Source organism: Electrophorus electricus, chromosome 18 (assembly GCF_041902795.1).
Source record: "Electrophorus electricus isolate QZ-2024a chromosome 18, ASM4190279v1, whole genome shotgun sequence".
NCBI lineage: Eukaryota > Metazoa > Chordata > Actinopteri > Gymnotiformes > Gymnotidae > Electrophorus > Electrophorus electricus.
The window spans coordinates 4824746-4838101 of record NC_137514.1 but is presented as its reverse complement, the minus strand read 5'-3'; the positions used below and the strand labels follow the sequence as shown (position 1 = coordinate 4838101).

General features: G+C 40.2%; 1 protein-coding gene and 2 long non-coding RNA genes across 5 annotated transcripts; 1 reads left to right on the top strand and 2 right to left on the bottom strand.

Annotated features, from left to right (window-relative positions):
* The first annotated feature begins 868 nt into the window (after positions 1–868).
* On the top strand, positions 869–9688 carry LOC145651965 (B-cell receptor CD22-like). 3 transcript variants are annotated; one of them, XM_081700832.1, is made up of 10 exons: positions 869–931; positions 1369–1434; positions 1708–2058; positions 2388–2624; positions 2881–3135; positions 3240–3497; positions 3648–3732; positions 3837–3882; positions 4553–4827; positions 9140–9688. In XM_081700832.1, the coding sequence occupies exons 2-10, from the start codon at positions 1380–1382 to the stop codon at positions 9180–9182; spliced, it is 1605 nt and encodes a 534-aa protein (XP_081556958.1). In that variant the 5' UTR covers positions 869–931; positions 1369–1379; the 3' UTR covers positions 9183–9688. The 3 variants fall into 3 exon arrangements, with proteins under 3 accessions (XP_081556958.1, XP_081556955.1, XP_081556956.1); XM_081700829.1 differs by lacking the exon at positions 9140–9688 and adding an exon at positions 4951–5234; XM_081700830.1 differs by lacking the exons at positions 869–931; positions 9140–9688 and adding an exon at positions 4951–5234 and having other exon boundaries at positions 953–1434.
* Positions 2000–3331, bottom strand: LOC145651970 (uncharacterized). The gene is made up of 4 exons (XR_014118141.1): positions 3197–3331; positions 2864–2992; positions 2390–2530; positions 2000–2136 (listed from the first exon to the last, which is right to left on the bottom strand). It is a non-coding gene; the product is annotated as an uncharacterized LOC145651970 (long non-coding RNA).
* A 182-nt stretch (positions 9689–9870) lies between the features above and the next one.
* LOC145651974 (uncharacterized) lies at positions 9871–11300 on the bottom strand. The gene is made up of 3 exons (XR_014118145.1): positions 10890–11300; positions 10568–10664; positions 9871–10493 (listed from the first exon to the last, which is right to left on the bottom strand). It is a non-coding gene; the product is annotated as an uncharacterized LOC145651974 (long non-coding RNA).
* Between the last annotated feature and the right edge of the window lie 2056 nt (positions 11301–13356).

Genomic DNA, 13356 nt, shown 5'->3' with positions numbered 1-13356 from the left:
ATATCACACTTAATCAATGATCTGTCTGATCTTTGTTACAAATGCAGTCAGTTTTCAACTTAAAGGTCTTTGTGCCAAGGATGAAAATCAGATGTCACTGCATAATTATTAAAATATTCACACTCAAGAAAATATCTCAGGCTCACAGTAAACAAAGGTATGCAGAAATAATTTAAGGTCATGTGTTCCCATGGGTGGATAATTCAGATTCAGGAAATGAAAATCACCCTCAGGATTTTGGTCCATTTAGATCTGTTTATTATCTTAAAAAAACCAGGCAGAGTTAGTCAGTGGAATTGATAAGTAGATACAAAATCATACCAGGACTGTGATTATTTAAGAGGAACTCACTCAAACCCCAGGGCACTATAAATATATTAAACCAGGGTTTTTGAATATGTAAACAGCAGTTTCACAATGTGCTGTGTGGGGAGTGTGTTGGCTCACTATCATCTGGTTAGTCTTCACATGTCTTCCTGTTTTTTTCTCATGCCTCCTCAAGCTTGGTCTGCTTCTCTTTGTCTCTGCACCCTCTGCCAGTTTTTATCTGTGTTTTTTCTGTTCATCACTCTTTTTCTCTCTCTCTCACGCTCTCATGGACATGACACATAGGCATGAAACTATCGGAATTTTCAATTACTTTCAATTGTAACTTCTTAAATGATTTTATTTATTTTTCATTAATCCACATACTGATATATTTTTATTTTAACATATTTAAATTCTTTTAAGGTCAGACCACTACACTAGAAAAGGATTTTTTCTGGTAGTGTAGGGACCTGCCATTGTGAAAGGGCAGGGGGGGGGGGTTCTGATGCAATAAAAAGAGGAACAACCATCAAAGATTAAAATCTATCTCACACAGTTATGCAGTTAAAACCTTAAAGCTGCTGCTTCCATTTTTATTTAGTGTTCATAGAGTTGGTATGAGGTAAGAACCAATTTACTTTGGTATATACATACACTTTATATGCACATTTTAAAAGGGGGTTCTTTGTGGGTTCTCTAGTAAACGAAGCAGTTAAATATGAAACATTTTAGCTAATGGTTGCATTATACTCTTATTACTCTTATACTCTTACAATAGCTTTCTTACTACTACTACAAGCATACTACTACTACAACTACTACTGCTGATAATAAAAATATTAGTTATAATACTAATACTACTACTACTGCTCCTCCTCCTCCTCCTACTACCACTAATAGTAGTAGATTATTGTTGCTATTGATGTTAGTCTAATATATATATATATATAATGCAGGGTTGTGGATGCAAGTTTTAATTAGGAAGGAAGACAAAAAAACCACAACATTTTCATCCCTGTAACAACATTACAAACAACATTTTCATCCCTGTAATTACAGAGCTGTCTGTGATGATGTCAGTCCAAATAACCTCTGCCATTCCTCTTGTTTTTCTTATAATATCTGGTGAGTCTGAACTTTTTTTGCCAGATATTTTTGAACAAAAAAAACCCCAAAGCAAAACAGAGTGACAGACTAATGTGCTAGCCAATATTTGTATGTACAGTCATATTTGTGCAGTAGTGGCAGAGCTGTGCAGTGTGTTTGCCTCTGCTTTCCCGAAGGTTTGTTTAGCTCATCGTTCCTAACTCCAAATTATTCAAAATGCTAAATATCCATTTTAATACTTGAGCAGTAAATAACAATAACTGACACTTTTTTCTTTTTTTTGTGTTGCAGGGTTTGTTGTAGAGGGTGGGTGGAATGTGAATTACAGCCCCAAATCTATCTGTGCCCTAAATGTATCTACAGTGACCATGGGCTGTACTTACACGTACCCATCTGGTTATGTAATTGTTAAAACATTGTGGAGTACAGAGCTGGTTGAAGGTAATCAAGAGCCTTCTGACATATCTTTAGACGCCGAGTACAGAGACAGGGTTGAGTACCTCGGAGATAAACAGTCCAACTGCACCCTCATACTGAGAGATGTGACAGAACAGGACCAAAGGAAATACTACTTCAGGTTTATAACAAATACTGCTACAGGAAAATGGCAAGGTCAAGATGGAGTTCAGCTTTTTGTCACAGGTGAGCTACACAGTAATTGCACTCTGTCCTCAATGAGTGCCTCAGAGGACTCTACAGCAGTGATCTTCTATACCACACCTGGGGAAAAGTTTTAAGTGAGAAAAGGAAATGATTTGACCTTTTTTGAATAGTTAAAACACACAAAGACAGACTTAGACACACAATGAAGTGATTAAATGCTAAGGTCTTATTTGAGCAGTAAATGCTCCTAAAATCTCATTAGAGACTCATTATAAGACTCAGTCTATGCACTGATGCTCAAAATACTGCTGACAACCTTATTCAACAGATGCAGTATGAGGTGTAGCTTTGTTCTTTCTTATTCTCAGACCTCCAGGTGGAGACTCCTGAGGAAGTGGTGGAGGGAGATGACGTCACTCTCACGTGTAAAACCACATGCAATCTGACTGGTCCATCGTACATCTGGTACAAAAATGGGGTCAGTTTATCCTCCACCACCAAGGCCCTGAACCTGAAGACAGTCAGCAGTGAGCATGCAGGCAGTTACAGCTGTGCTGTACTGGGACAAAGCCATTCATCTTCCGCTGTTATTCTTGATGTCAGGTGTAAGTACAGATGCATTCATCTATTCTCATAAAACAACTATCTCAAGACCAACTCATATCAAGGCAATTATGGGTTTAAATATTTGGCAATTAAAATCTGACTATTTCTTTTACAACTAATTACTTTATCTGGTTTGCCCAACATTTATGCCTGAACTGAGAATATCAATAATCTTATTATTCCTATGATGTAGCAAAATGTTTGGGTGTTTTCTCTTTGACTAAAAAATTCAACTGACCTCAATATTTCTCACAGATGCTCCAAAAAGAGCATCAGTGTCCATCACTCCCTCTGGTGAAATAGTGGAAGGTAGTTCAGTGACTCTGACCTGCAGCAGTGATGCCAACCCACCTGTGCAGAGCTACAACTGGTATAAGGAGAAAACATTATTAGGAAAAGAAAACACATACATTATTCCTAATATCAGCTCTGAGGACAGTGGGGAATACAAGTGCAAGTCCACTAATCAACATGGATCAAAATACTCATCTGTAATACTGAATGTTATGTGTAAGTTAATGTTTGTACAATTTGAAATTCTGTGTTTTGTAAAGGTACAATAAAGACAAACCTCCTCTGATGATTAAAGCATGCCATTGTTTCCTGGTTTTTAGATCCTCCAAAGAATGTATCAGTGTCCATCAGTCCCTCTGGTGAAATAGTGGAGGGCAGTTCAGTGACTCTGACCTGCAGCAGTGATGCCAACCCACCTGTGCAGAACTACACCTGGTTTAAAGAAGGAGGAACCTCACCTGTAGGATCTGGACAGACTTACAGCTTCACCATCAGCTCCAGTAGCAGTGGTTGGTACTACTGTGTGGCTCAGAACAAATATGGTTCTCACAGTTCTGCACTCTCAGTCATTTTAAAGGGTGAGAAATGGGTTTACACTATTATGGAATTAGATTAGAATTTTAGAGCTCCCATTTTGATGGTCTTTTATTTAAATAATATCTATTGATATTAATTATAATGATAACAATCTCTCTCTCTCTCTCTCTCTCTCTCTCTCTCTCTCTTAGCAAGAGTCTCCATGATTTTTTATATAGTTGTTGGAGTCTGTCTAACTGTGGTTGTAGTCCTACTCAGTGGAGTTTTCTGGACAAGGTAAAGATGTGTGTGTGTTTCATATTCATTAAAAGTTATTGCTATTATTATTATTATTATTGTTATTATTATTATTATTATTATTATTATTATTATTGTGTCAGGAGAAAACTAAGAGATGATTTGCCTGAAGAACCTATGTTAAAACAGGTAAGGCCATACTGATACCACAGCATTTTTAATCTAGTTTTCATTTTGTTACTCTGTGAACTCAGGAAATATATGTGTAATGTAGAGCAAAGTGAGGTAGGATGCAAATGTGGAGATGAGCAACAAACCGTGGTCATTATTAATCGCGGTCAACCGTCTAGGGTCAGTAGGCCAGGAGTCAGACATGAAACCATAAAAAATTATGCCCAGGAGTGTCAGAGAACAACAGAGAACAGGAAACACAAGACACCAGAAAGCAAACCAATGAATGTCCAGCAACGAAAAGAGAAAGACATGAGGTGTATATATACACAACTAGGTTAAGGGGAAACGAGACAGCTGAAAAGCAAATAAACATAAATACGAGCATAAACAAAATCACATTGTGCTAGCACCATTGAATCAGCAGCAACAATGGGGGGAGACCAAGAGAATTTGAATGACAGCAATTTGGTAAAAAGCTAAAATCAGTACACATCTACCATGATCATGTAACCTGTTGTGAGTGTATTTTCTTTGCTGACTACTACAAGCATATAGGCAACAAACATTTACTTTATTAAAAAAATCTTATTTCTCTTGCTGTCTCTTTCATGTACTTATTTCAGTGTGGCCCTATCAATCCTTGAGTCAAGATACAGCTGCAAAGTATAATTTTTTCATCCTTCAGGAAAACATCTATAGCAATGTAACAGCAAGAGCTACAAGCAGTGATCCAGCCTCCAACCTGGATATGACCAATCAGGATGTTCAATATGCCAGTGTTGTGCCTCAGCAACATACTTATCCCAGGAAAGCTGAAGGTCCTGTGGTGAAAGCTGCTGTCTCTGGGCCAGTTGAGGAGTCTGAGTATGCTACTGCCCAACACCAACATCATCAGTTTATAGAGAAGGACTGCATTCAGTATGCCAGTGTGAAATTTACCTGCAATGGTCCAGCCAGCAGGTAAAAGAGAACATCACAATCAGGCTCTTAGTACTGCACTGTAACAGTGTAAATTTGAGCGAACGCTTTCAGAATGTTTTTCAGATTGATCACAGTTGGTTCCACTTTTGTCTTTGATTACAGGTGTGTTGGTCTCTCACTTGAGGATTCCTTAGTGATCTACAGCAGTGTGAAATGAACAATATACACACATGTTTTTAGGACCAGTATTATCAGCAGTTGAGAGAGCTGTCATCTTTATTAGACACCTTAATGAAATGAGAAGACAAATCACCAGATGGAACTACCAAATTACATTTTAACTTGATATAATCTAAGACAGTATTTCAGTACACACATACACACACACACACACACACACACACACACACACACACATCATCCTCATTATCATCATCATAAATTTATGGAGAATATATCTATATATATCTATATCTATATCTATATCTATATATATATATATATATATATATATATATATATATATATATATCCGTAGCGGTAAAAGTTTTTACAGAGCCAGGTTGCTGGCCCGGCGCCTATACCTCCTCCTTTCACATCTGGCACTTGGGAACCGGCAATGGTAGAGTTACGGAAACAACAAGCGAATATTCTAAACGATCCCATCAGCAAAGAGGACCTGGCCCTAACTTGATGACGGTGCTGGAGCAAACCCGCGAGGGTGTCCAACTCCTGATGCAGACCGGAACCTTCGATGCAAAAATGATTTCCAAATTAGGCACCTGGAACGTTAGAACTCTCTGCGAAGGTGGGAAGCTCGCCCAGCTTCTACACGAATTTGACAACTACAATCTTGACATATTGGGCGTCTCCGAAATGCGTTGGGCTGGATCAGGAAAGATCGTAAGTGATGGCAAGTCAGTCCTGTATTCAGGACATGAGGAGCACCATATTCATGGTGTCGGATTGGTGCTTAGTAAAAAGGCATCATGTGCACTGCTTGGATGGAAACCTGTCAATGATCGCATCATCACCACACGATTTCAATCAAGAAACGCTAAAACTTCCATCATCCAAGTATACGCTCCAACCGAAGACTCCGATGACGATCAGAAGGATACGTTCTACGGACTGCTACACGACACCATTGACACCCAAGACACCCATGACGTTAAACTTCTCATTGGTGATTTTAATGCACAAATTATCGATGACCGTCGTGGCTTAAAAAACGTCATTGGTCCACACAGTTCGTGGCGACAGACCAACAATAATGGTGAACGACTTCTATCCTTTAGCAATATGAACAATTTCTGCATTGGTAACACATACTTCCGACACAAAAACATCCATAAGAAAACCTGGCGATCGCCGGATGGAGCCACATACAATGAAATTGACTTTATCTGTATCTCTCGGCGATGGCGTCCAGCACTGTTGGACGTCAGAGCCTATCGCGGGGCGGACGTTGGATCGGACCATTATCTCGTATGATCCTCAATTCGGTTACGGCTCAAACGGAGAGAACAAAAGCAACGACAACGTCCTTACGCTGTGGAGAAGCTGAAAGACTTTGGCACCACACCGCCACCTTCAGACCTGGTAGTTAATCTTGATCTAATCACTATCGAGGAAACTAAGGTGGCTATTCGAACACTCCAAGCCAACAAAGCACCCGGCCTAGACGAGATAGCACCGGAAATGCTAAAGCATGGTGGAGACGCAATTGCAAACACCCTCACAGTGCTGTTCAACAAGTGCTGGCAAGATCAGAGCGTCCCAAGTGCCTGGAGGAAAGGAGTAATCGTTAAACTCCCCAAGAAAGGCAATACCGCCGACTGCAACTGGAAGGGCATTACACTCCTCTCGGTTCCTGGGAAAGTCTTCTGCAGCGTTCTATTACGGCGCCTTCAACAAGCAGTGGACGAAATTCTCCAGGAAGAGCAAGCCGGATTCAGAGTGGGCCAATCGTGCAGTGAGCAGATTTACATGCTTCAGAATATCATCAAACAGTGCATCGAATTCCAGCGCCCCCTGCTCATCAACTTTATCGACTTCAAAAAGGCTTTTGATAGCATCCACAGGGGCTCCTTGTGGAAAATTGTACGAGCCTACGGCATTCCACAGCGGTTTGTGAACGTCTTCCAGAACCTGTATATCAGCTCTAGCTGCTGCGTCAGGACAGACGATGGCTACACAGACTTCTTCAGCATCGAAACCGGAGTCAAGCAAGGATGTATCCTGTCGCCAATTCTCTTCTCGCTCACAGTCGACTACGTCATGAAAAAGGCGATGATGAGCCCAGTGACTGGAATCCCTTGGACAAACGGATCTCATCTCACTGATCTCGATTTCGCAGATGACATTGCTTTGCTAGCGAATACAAAACCGGCTCTACAATCCATGACAGCATGCCTTGAGGGCGAAGCGGAAAAGGTTGGCTTGCGCATTAACACAGACAAAACCAAGGTCATGCGGGTGAATTGTCAAACAAAGGTGCAGATAACTATTGGGCAGCAAACGGTGGAGGACATCGACGAGTTCACATATCTCGGCAGCATAGTATCCAATAATGACGGTGGCTCAGAAGCGAACGTTCGATGTAGGATCAGAAAGGCGGCGGGTGTGTTCTACACCGCATCTGGTCCTCAACAACAATCAATACAGAAATCAAAATGCGTCTGTACTCCACGATCTTCATCCCAACTGCCATTTACGCCAGTGAAACCTGGAGGAACACAAAGAGGATAGCCCAGAAACTAAACGTTTTCCATCAACAGTGCCTACGCCGAATATTGGGTATCTCGTATAAGGACAGAATTAGCAATGAGGAAGTTTTCAATGGAGTGGATTGCGGAAGCTGGAAGAAATTGTCACCGCACGCAGAATGTGCCTCACTGGTCATGTCCCACGTCTTCCAGACAAACGCATCTCAAAGGCAGCTGTACACTGGACACCGACAGGAGGAAAGCGAAAGCAAGGCCGACCCAAAACCACCTGGAGATCAACCTTCATCGCCGACCTAAAAACTATTGACATACGCTCATTGGACGAAGCCAGAGACGCTGCAGCCGATAGGACCCGTTGGAGAGCGCTTGTTGCCCAATGCACCAAGGAGTGCGGGAGGAACTAAAGTAAAAAAAGTTATATATTTATATATATATATATATATATATATTTATATAGTTATATATATATATATGAGTTTGTGTGTTTGTATGTATCTTACTTACCCTTGCTGAGGTTGTGCAACTTTTCATTTACAGTTCATTTAAATTTTTTCAATCTTTGGGTTTCATATAGAAGCTAACTTTGCTTATATGTTACTACAGTCAACTGCAGCTATTGTTGAGACTATAGCCAAGAGTTCTTTAAGACTATAAATGTGACAATAACCTCAAAATGTAATTATTCTTATTCTGTAATTTTTATTTTATTATGTGTAGAACAATTAATGAATTGTCACTGCTCCCCTCTGTTTAAACTTAACCTTCATAGGGAGATTGAAATAGTGTTTAATATTGTCTACAGACCTTTATGTAAGTCCAGAGGCTGAGTGATTTTGTTCTTGTGCTGAGGTCCACTCTCAGCTGTGCCTATATTCTGAATCCTTCCAGCACAACAGTGCTTTACCAGGTTGTGTAGAATTACTGGAAGAATCACCTATATTGCCCTCAGATCTTGTAGACCAGAACCTATCAATCACTGGAGACTAGCACAACAGTGCTTTAGCAGGTTGTGTAAAGTTTCGTTCAGAAGACAAATGTTCACCATCCCATGTAGAGGAGTAGGCCTGCAGAGTAAATGCTAGCATTATTTGTATAGATGAAGGCTGTAGTATCCACTTATATGCTTTTTATTTTTTGCCTTTTTTAGACTTGTATGAATTATTATTTATTCACTTTTTTAAAAAAATTATTCAAGTCCTTTTATTCATTTATTCACCTATTGTTGTTGAGATTTTCATTTTCCATGGCTGATCACAGCTGTAAAAGCCTCACAATGCTCAAACTACAAGAGTAAATTGCGTTTTACAGCTTGGACTGGTAATGCTTGAAGTGTCTTAGATTATCAGAAACATTAAAATAAGCCATCCTTGGGTTCCCCACGACTGCGATTAGAAAGCATCACATAACAAAGAAAAGACTGCCCTCCTGTTGTTAGTGGGATGTGCTACTTTAACACAGAGATGTAACACAGAAGGGTCTACAAGGTCTACAATACATTATGTAGAGATGTAGCACAAGAAAACTTGTTAATTCTAAACTCTTTCACCATTTAGCAAAGGTTTGGATTTAAAGTTTCCCTCATTTGTTCATATTGTGATGCCTTTGCAAATATGTCATTTCAGACAAATCCAGGTTGACAGAGCTGCACAAGGTGTGAGAGGATGAAGTTCAAGGCAAGACTCTAGAACTTCAAAATATTAGACTGAATTAAGATAACGTGGACTAAGTCTGATGCAAGTGTATGCATATAATAGTTGGAATTTGATTCGCTGAGTGTGGGTGACATTTCAAAACGGTTGATTTTAAGATTGAGGTGCTGATTCTACTGGTGATTTTGTCCTTAGGTAGATGATTTATCAGCTATTGCTCAGATTAAAAAAAAAATTTTTTGGCTTCAACAGGCTGTAATCAGTGATAATATTCACAAAGCTGAGGAATAAGATTCACTGTGACTAGAGGGATAAATTCTGGTTTCTAGTAGAGAGAAGTATGGTGTGCGTAATTGTTTAGAGCTTCTCATTGGTGTGTTGACTGGATGTAAAAACATTGTGCATGTGTTGATTGGATGTGAAAGTTGTGTGTTGATTGTACAGCATCCTTGTATTCTGAGAAACGTGCTGTATAAGTGTACCTAATACAAATTATAATAAAATGTCTGTATTTCACCTGGATATAGCAGTAATTGTTTTCCCTTTTAAAATCAGTCAGTCTAGACTTGGAGGAAGTTTAGCTTATTGTCATGATGAGAGTCTCGGTGTATGAAAACCAAGGTTGTGACAGCGGCCTGAGTGCTGCAGAGCATGGAACAGGACGCACAGACTCCATTGACTTGGAGAAGCATTTAATAACAGTCAGAAAGGTGACTCATTTAATGATTTTATTATTCATCAGCTGCCCAGCTATCACAAAACATCAAAGAAAGTCATTTAAAATCCAAGCACATTTAAAGTGTATTAAAGGCCTTTAAATGGGATTATTCACACTAGGCCTGGCTTTCTTACATAACAGGTGACTTAATCCTGCCCCCACACATCCACTAAACAGGAGATTTAGTTCTGCCCCCACACATCCACTAAACAGCTGTTTCCCACTGATACACATACTTTTTTTTTTTAATTTCAGGGATAAATATGGGAATAATGAATGGTTTATTGGATGTTAATATTAAACACATCCACAGAAGACTGCATCCAAGACGAGAGGTACTTAGGTAAAGGATAAGCATGTTTCTAAACACAATTATTTTTTACCCTTCTGTAAGCAGTAAAAGAATTTCAAGTTCAAATAATTTAAGTTAAAATGCAATATGGCACTTGTTTATTATACAAATCTGCACACAGTCTTTCCAAAATATTCATAGAACTTGTGAAATTTGCACTGCGGCATAGCGCTTGTGAAAGAGTCCACTTCCCGTAATTCCTTTAACTCACCCCACCACTTCCCATGGCTCTGGGTGTCTTGCAGAAGAGAATCTAGCTGTGCAAGATGAGAACAAAATTAGAATTAATAACCAGTTTGTGCATGTGTGTATTTTGTCCATGTATCATTACCTGTTAATATGGAGCATATTACTGTAACGGCCCGATCATGTGATTGTATGTTACTGGCACTCACACATCACGTAAACGGGGAACACCAACACTGACACTGAACAAAGGTACAAACAAAAGTAACGTGAACAGACGCATTAACCGACAACTAAACACACACCCCTACAGCAGTTTAAATACAGACGACATAGCAAGACTAAACAGCTGCAGGTGTGTGCTAAACAACATGGGCGTGGTTACAAACGAGACAAACAATTAACTCCCATTGCACACGGTGGCCGCACCACGTGACAGTGAGAGGGGATCGTTCCGTGACAGTTACCCCTAGTTTGTAGGGAATAGCGAGACACAGTACTCGGGCATGGAGGTGACTGGTGACGGATCCTGGAGGAATGACTGCAGCATTCAGCAGCGGGTCCAGGAGGTCCAGAGGCGCAGCTGTGTCTGGCGGCGGGTCTGGGAGGTCCGGAGGTGCGGCTGCTGCCGGCTGGGATTCCTGGAGCTCTGTAGGTGTTGTCCCAAGAACAGACCTCGGAAAAACAACCTGGGCTGATGATGAAAACAATGAATACACAGCATTCATACAACGTCTATGCGATGCGATTAAAATAGCATTTCCTGTGTGAATAGACATGACTAGAATAGCCACATGCAAACAAAAGGAGGAGGAAACAGCCTCACACTACTTAGCGCTTTTTACTGATGCACACAACGCACACAGCGGACTGGCTTATCTGCCCCGCAACTGAACATTGTAGTAGGCCCACAGGTGAGAGCAGATGTTGTTAATCTGCTTGCCCATGACTGCTGATGACAGAGGAAAACAAAATCCAAACAGCTCAACAATGTTCTGCTTAAAACCAACTGCATGGGTAAAAGTCCAGTGAGGGCCAGGCCCAGTGATCCGAGTTCACCACAGATGAAAACATAGGCCTTCATCCTTCATCTAGGTCCAACTACACTGCCTTAACTGTGTGCAGATTGGATATAAAAGGCTCTGAATGTATTGTGCCTTTTGTGCATCTATGAATCTGCAGTTCCTTACTGGGATTAGATGGTCTAGATGATTTGTGTCTGTGTGTGTGTTACATTCTGGTTTGCTGCCCTCTGCAGAGTGTACAGAGTCAGACCTGGATATGGTTAAAGATGCAGGAGCCAATATAGTGTGTCTTGGCTACATGTCTCATAGGGAGGGAAAGTCACTATAGACATCAGCTAGAATGATATTTGTCCAAAAACACATTAACCAAAAGCACACTGTGACTGTGGCATTGAGAGGGTGTGTTCCTTGAGCAGCAACTGCACTTAGTTTCCCTTTTATTCCTCTTTCCTTTGTTCCCAGTTGGACTTTGAGCAGTGACTGAAAAGAGCTGCTGTAAAGAGGGGACATTTCAGGATCCGATCCTTCTCCTGAGGGCTAAGTTGCTGAAGCCTGGCCGTGTGCAGGCCTGAACTCCTGCTTTGAGCATATATTATTTATTTATTTTTAATTGTATTAATAAAGATTGGTTCATTTCCAATATTCAGCTATGTTAACCAGTTTCAGCAGCGAATTCGTCTGTGATGTTAACCACTGAGCAGTGAGGGAGCAGCTCATTCCCACCGTGTGTGTGTAGGTGGGCTTCTGTATATAGCACACACTCAAACACACACCCACATAAGGAGTGAGTGCTTGGGACGCTTGCCCTGTACTTCTACTTGGCCTTTTCATTGAGCATTTTGTATGCCAGAAAATTACAAAATGAAATGTTTTTAAGCCTCTTTATTTTCTACCAAAGATATCTCCACACTGCCAAGGAAAACTAACGAACACTCTTAGTAAAAGTTCAACATCTTGAGAGGAAATAGACCAAGAAAAAAAAAAGTTGTTAAAATTACATTGAAGCACACAAGAGTTCCAGAGAAAAAGGAGAGACATTTTTTAGAGAGGCATTACAGCCCTTGTGTGATTTGCATGACTTGCACTATGCAAACTTCTACATTTTAAAGTTCTTGGTATGACAATTGAGGGATGTTGCAATCAAACTGCTACTCGTAGCAGTTTATCGCCATTATTGTGACACAAGTGTGATTCTGTACTTATAAGACACACTTGTTCACATGCATGTTGTTGACTTTTGTGTCTCATGGGGTTTGAGAATATAACCAGGAGTTACAGCTGAAAATACTACAATACCAAAGACGCTTCTACGCTTGGTGAAAGGTAAGGGTGATCTGGACATTATCGCTGCACACTGGCTGCTGTAAAGACAGAAGTTTGTTGCTAGTTCTCTGACCTTCTATTATTCTGTCAATAAAAATGAGGCCAGCATTTATCCATCTTCCTGCTGACGTGTATGAGCTTACAGTGAACCTTGTTGGGAAAAGCAGAGGTTTTTGAAGTATGTTATAGTTGTTCATGGCATGTTAAATTGGTCATCACAACCAAAGACAGTAGCATCATATCAACAGATATTCATTAAAAAATGTGTGTGTATGTGTCTGTGCTTGTGTGCATGTGCAACTAAATGATCATTATGAACACTGAACCAGAGGTGAAGTAGATCTAGGAGTTATGAACAAAAGAGTGACAGTCAAGAACTACAGTCCTTACAGAAAAATGACTTGTGTGCATAAATGTACTCAAAATGGAATCCCAAGAAGAAATGAAAACTAACAAACACTCTTAGTAAAAGTTCAACATCTTGAGAGGAAATGGCTCATTATGCTGACCTGAATTTAATGTTTTCATTTATGCTTATTTAAGGTTAAAATCTGGGGTGAATTTTATTAGGTGAATCAGATGAATT

Bases quoted from the DNA above. Each gene is read 5' to 3' on its own strand.
- LOC145651965 (XM_081700829.1), top strand. From the start codon at position 1,380: ATGATGTCAGTCCAAATAACCTCTGCCATTCCTCTTGTTTTTCTTATA. The intron at 3,136-3,239 runs GTAAGTTAATGT...CCTGGTTTTTAG, and splicing joins TGTAATACTGAATGTTATGT to ATCCTCCAAAGAATGTATCA. The intron at 3,498-3,647 runs GTGAGAAATGGG...TCTCTCTCTTAG, and splicing joins ACTCTCAGTCATTTTAAAGG to CAAGAGTCTCCATGATTTTT.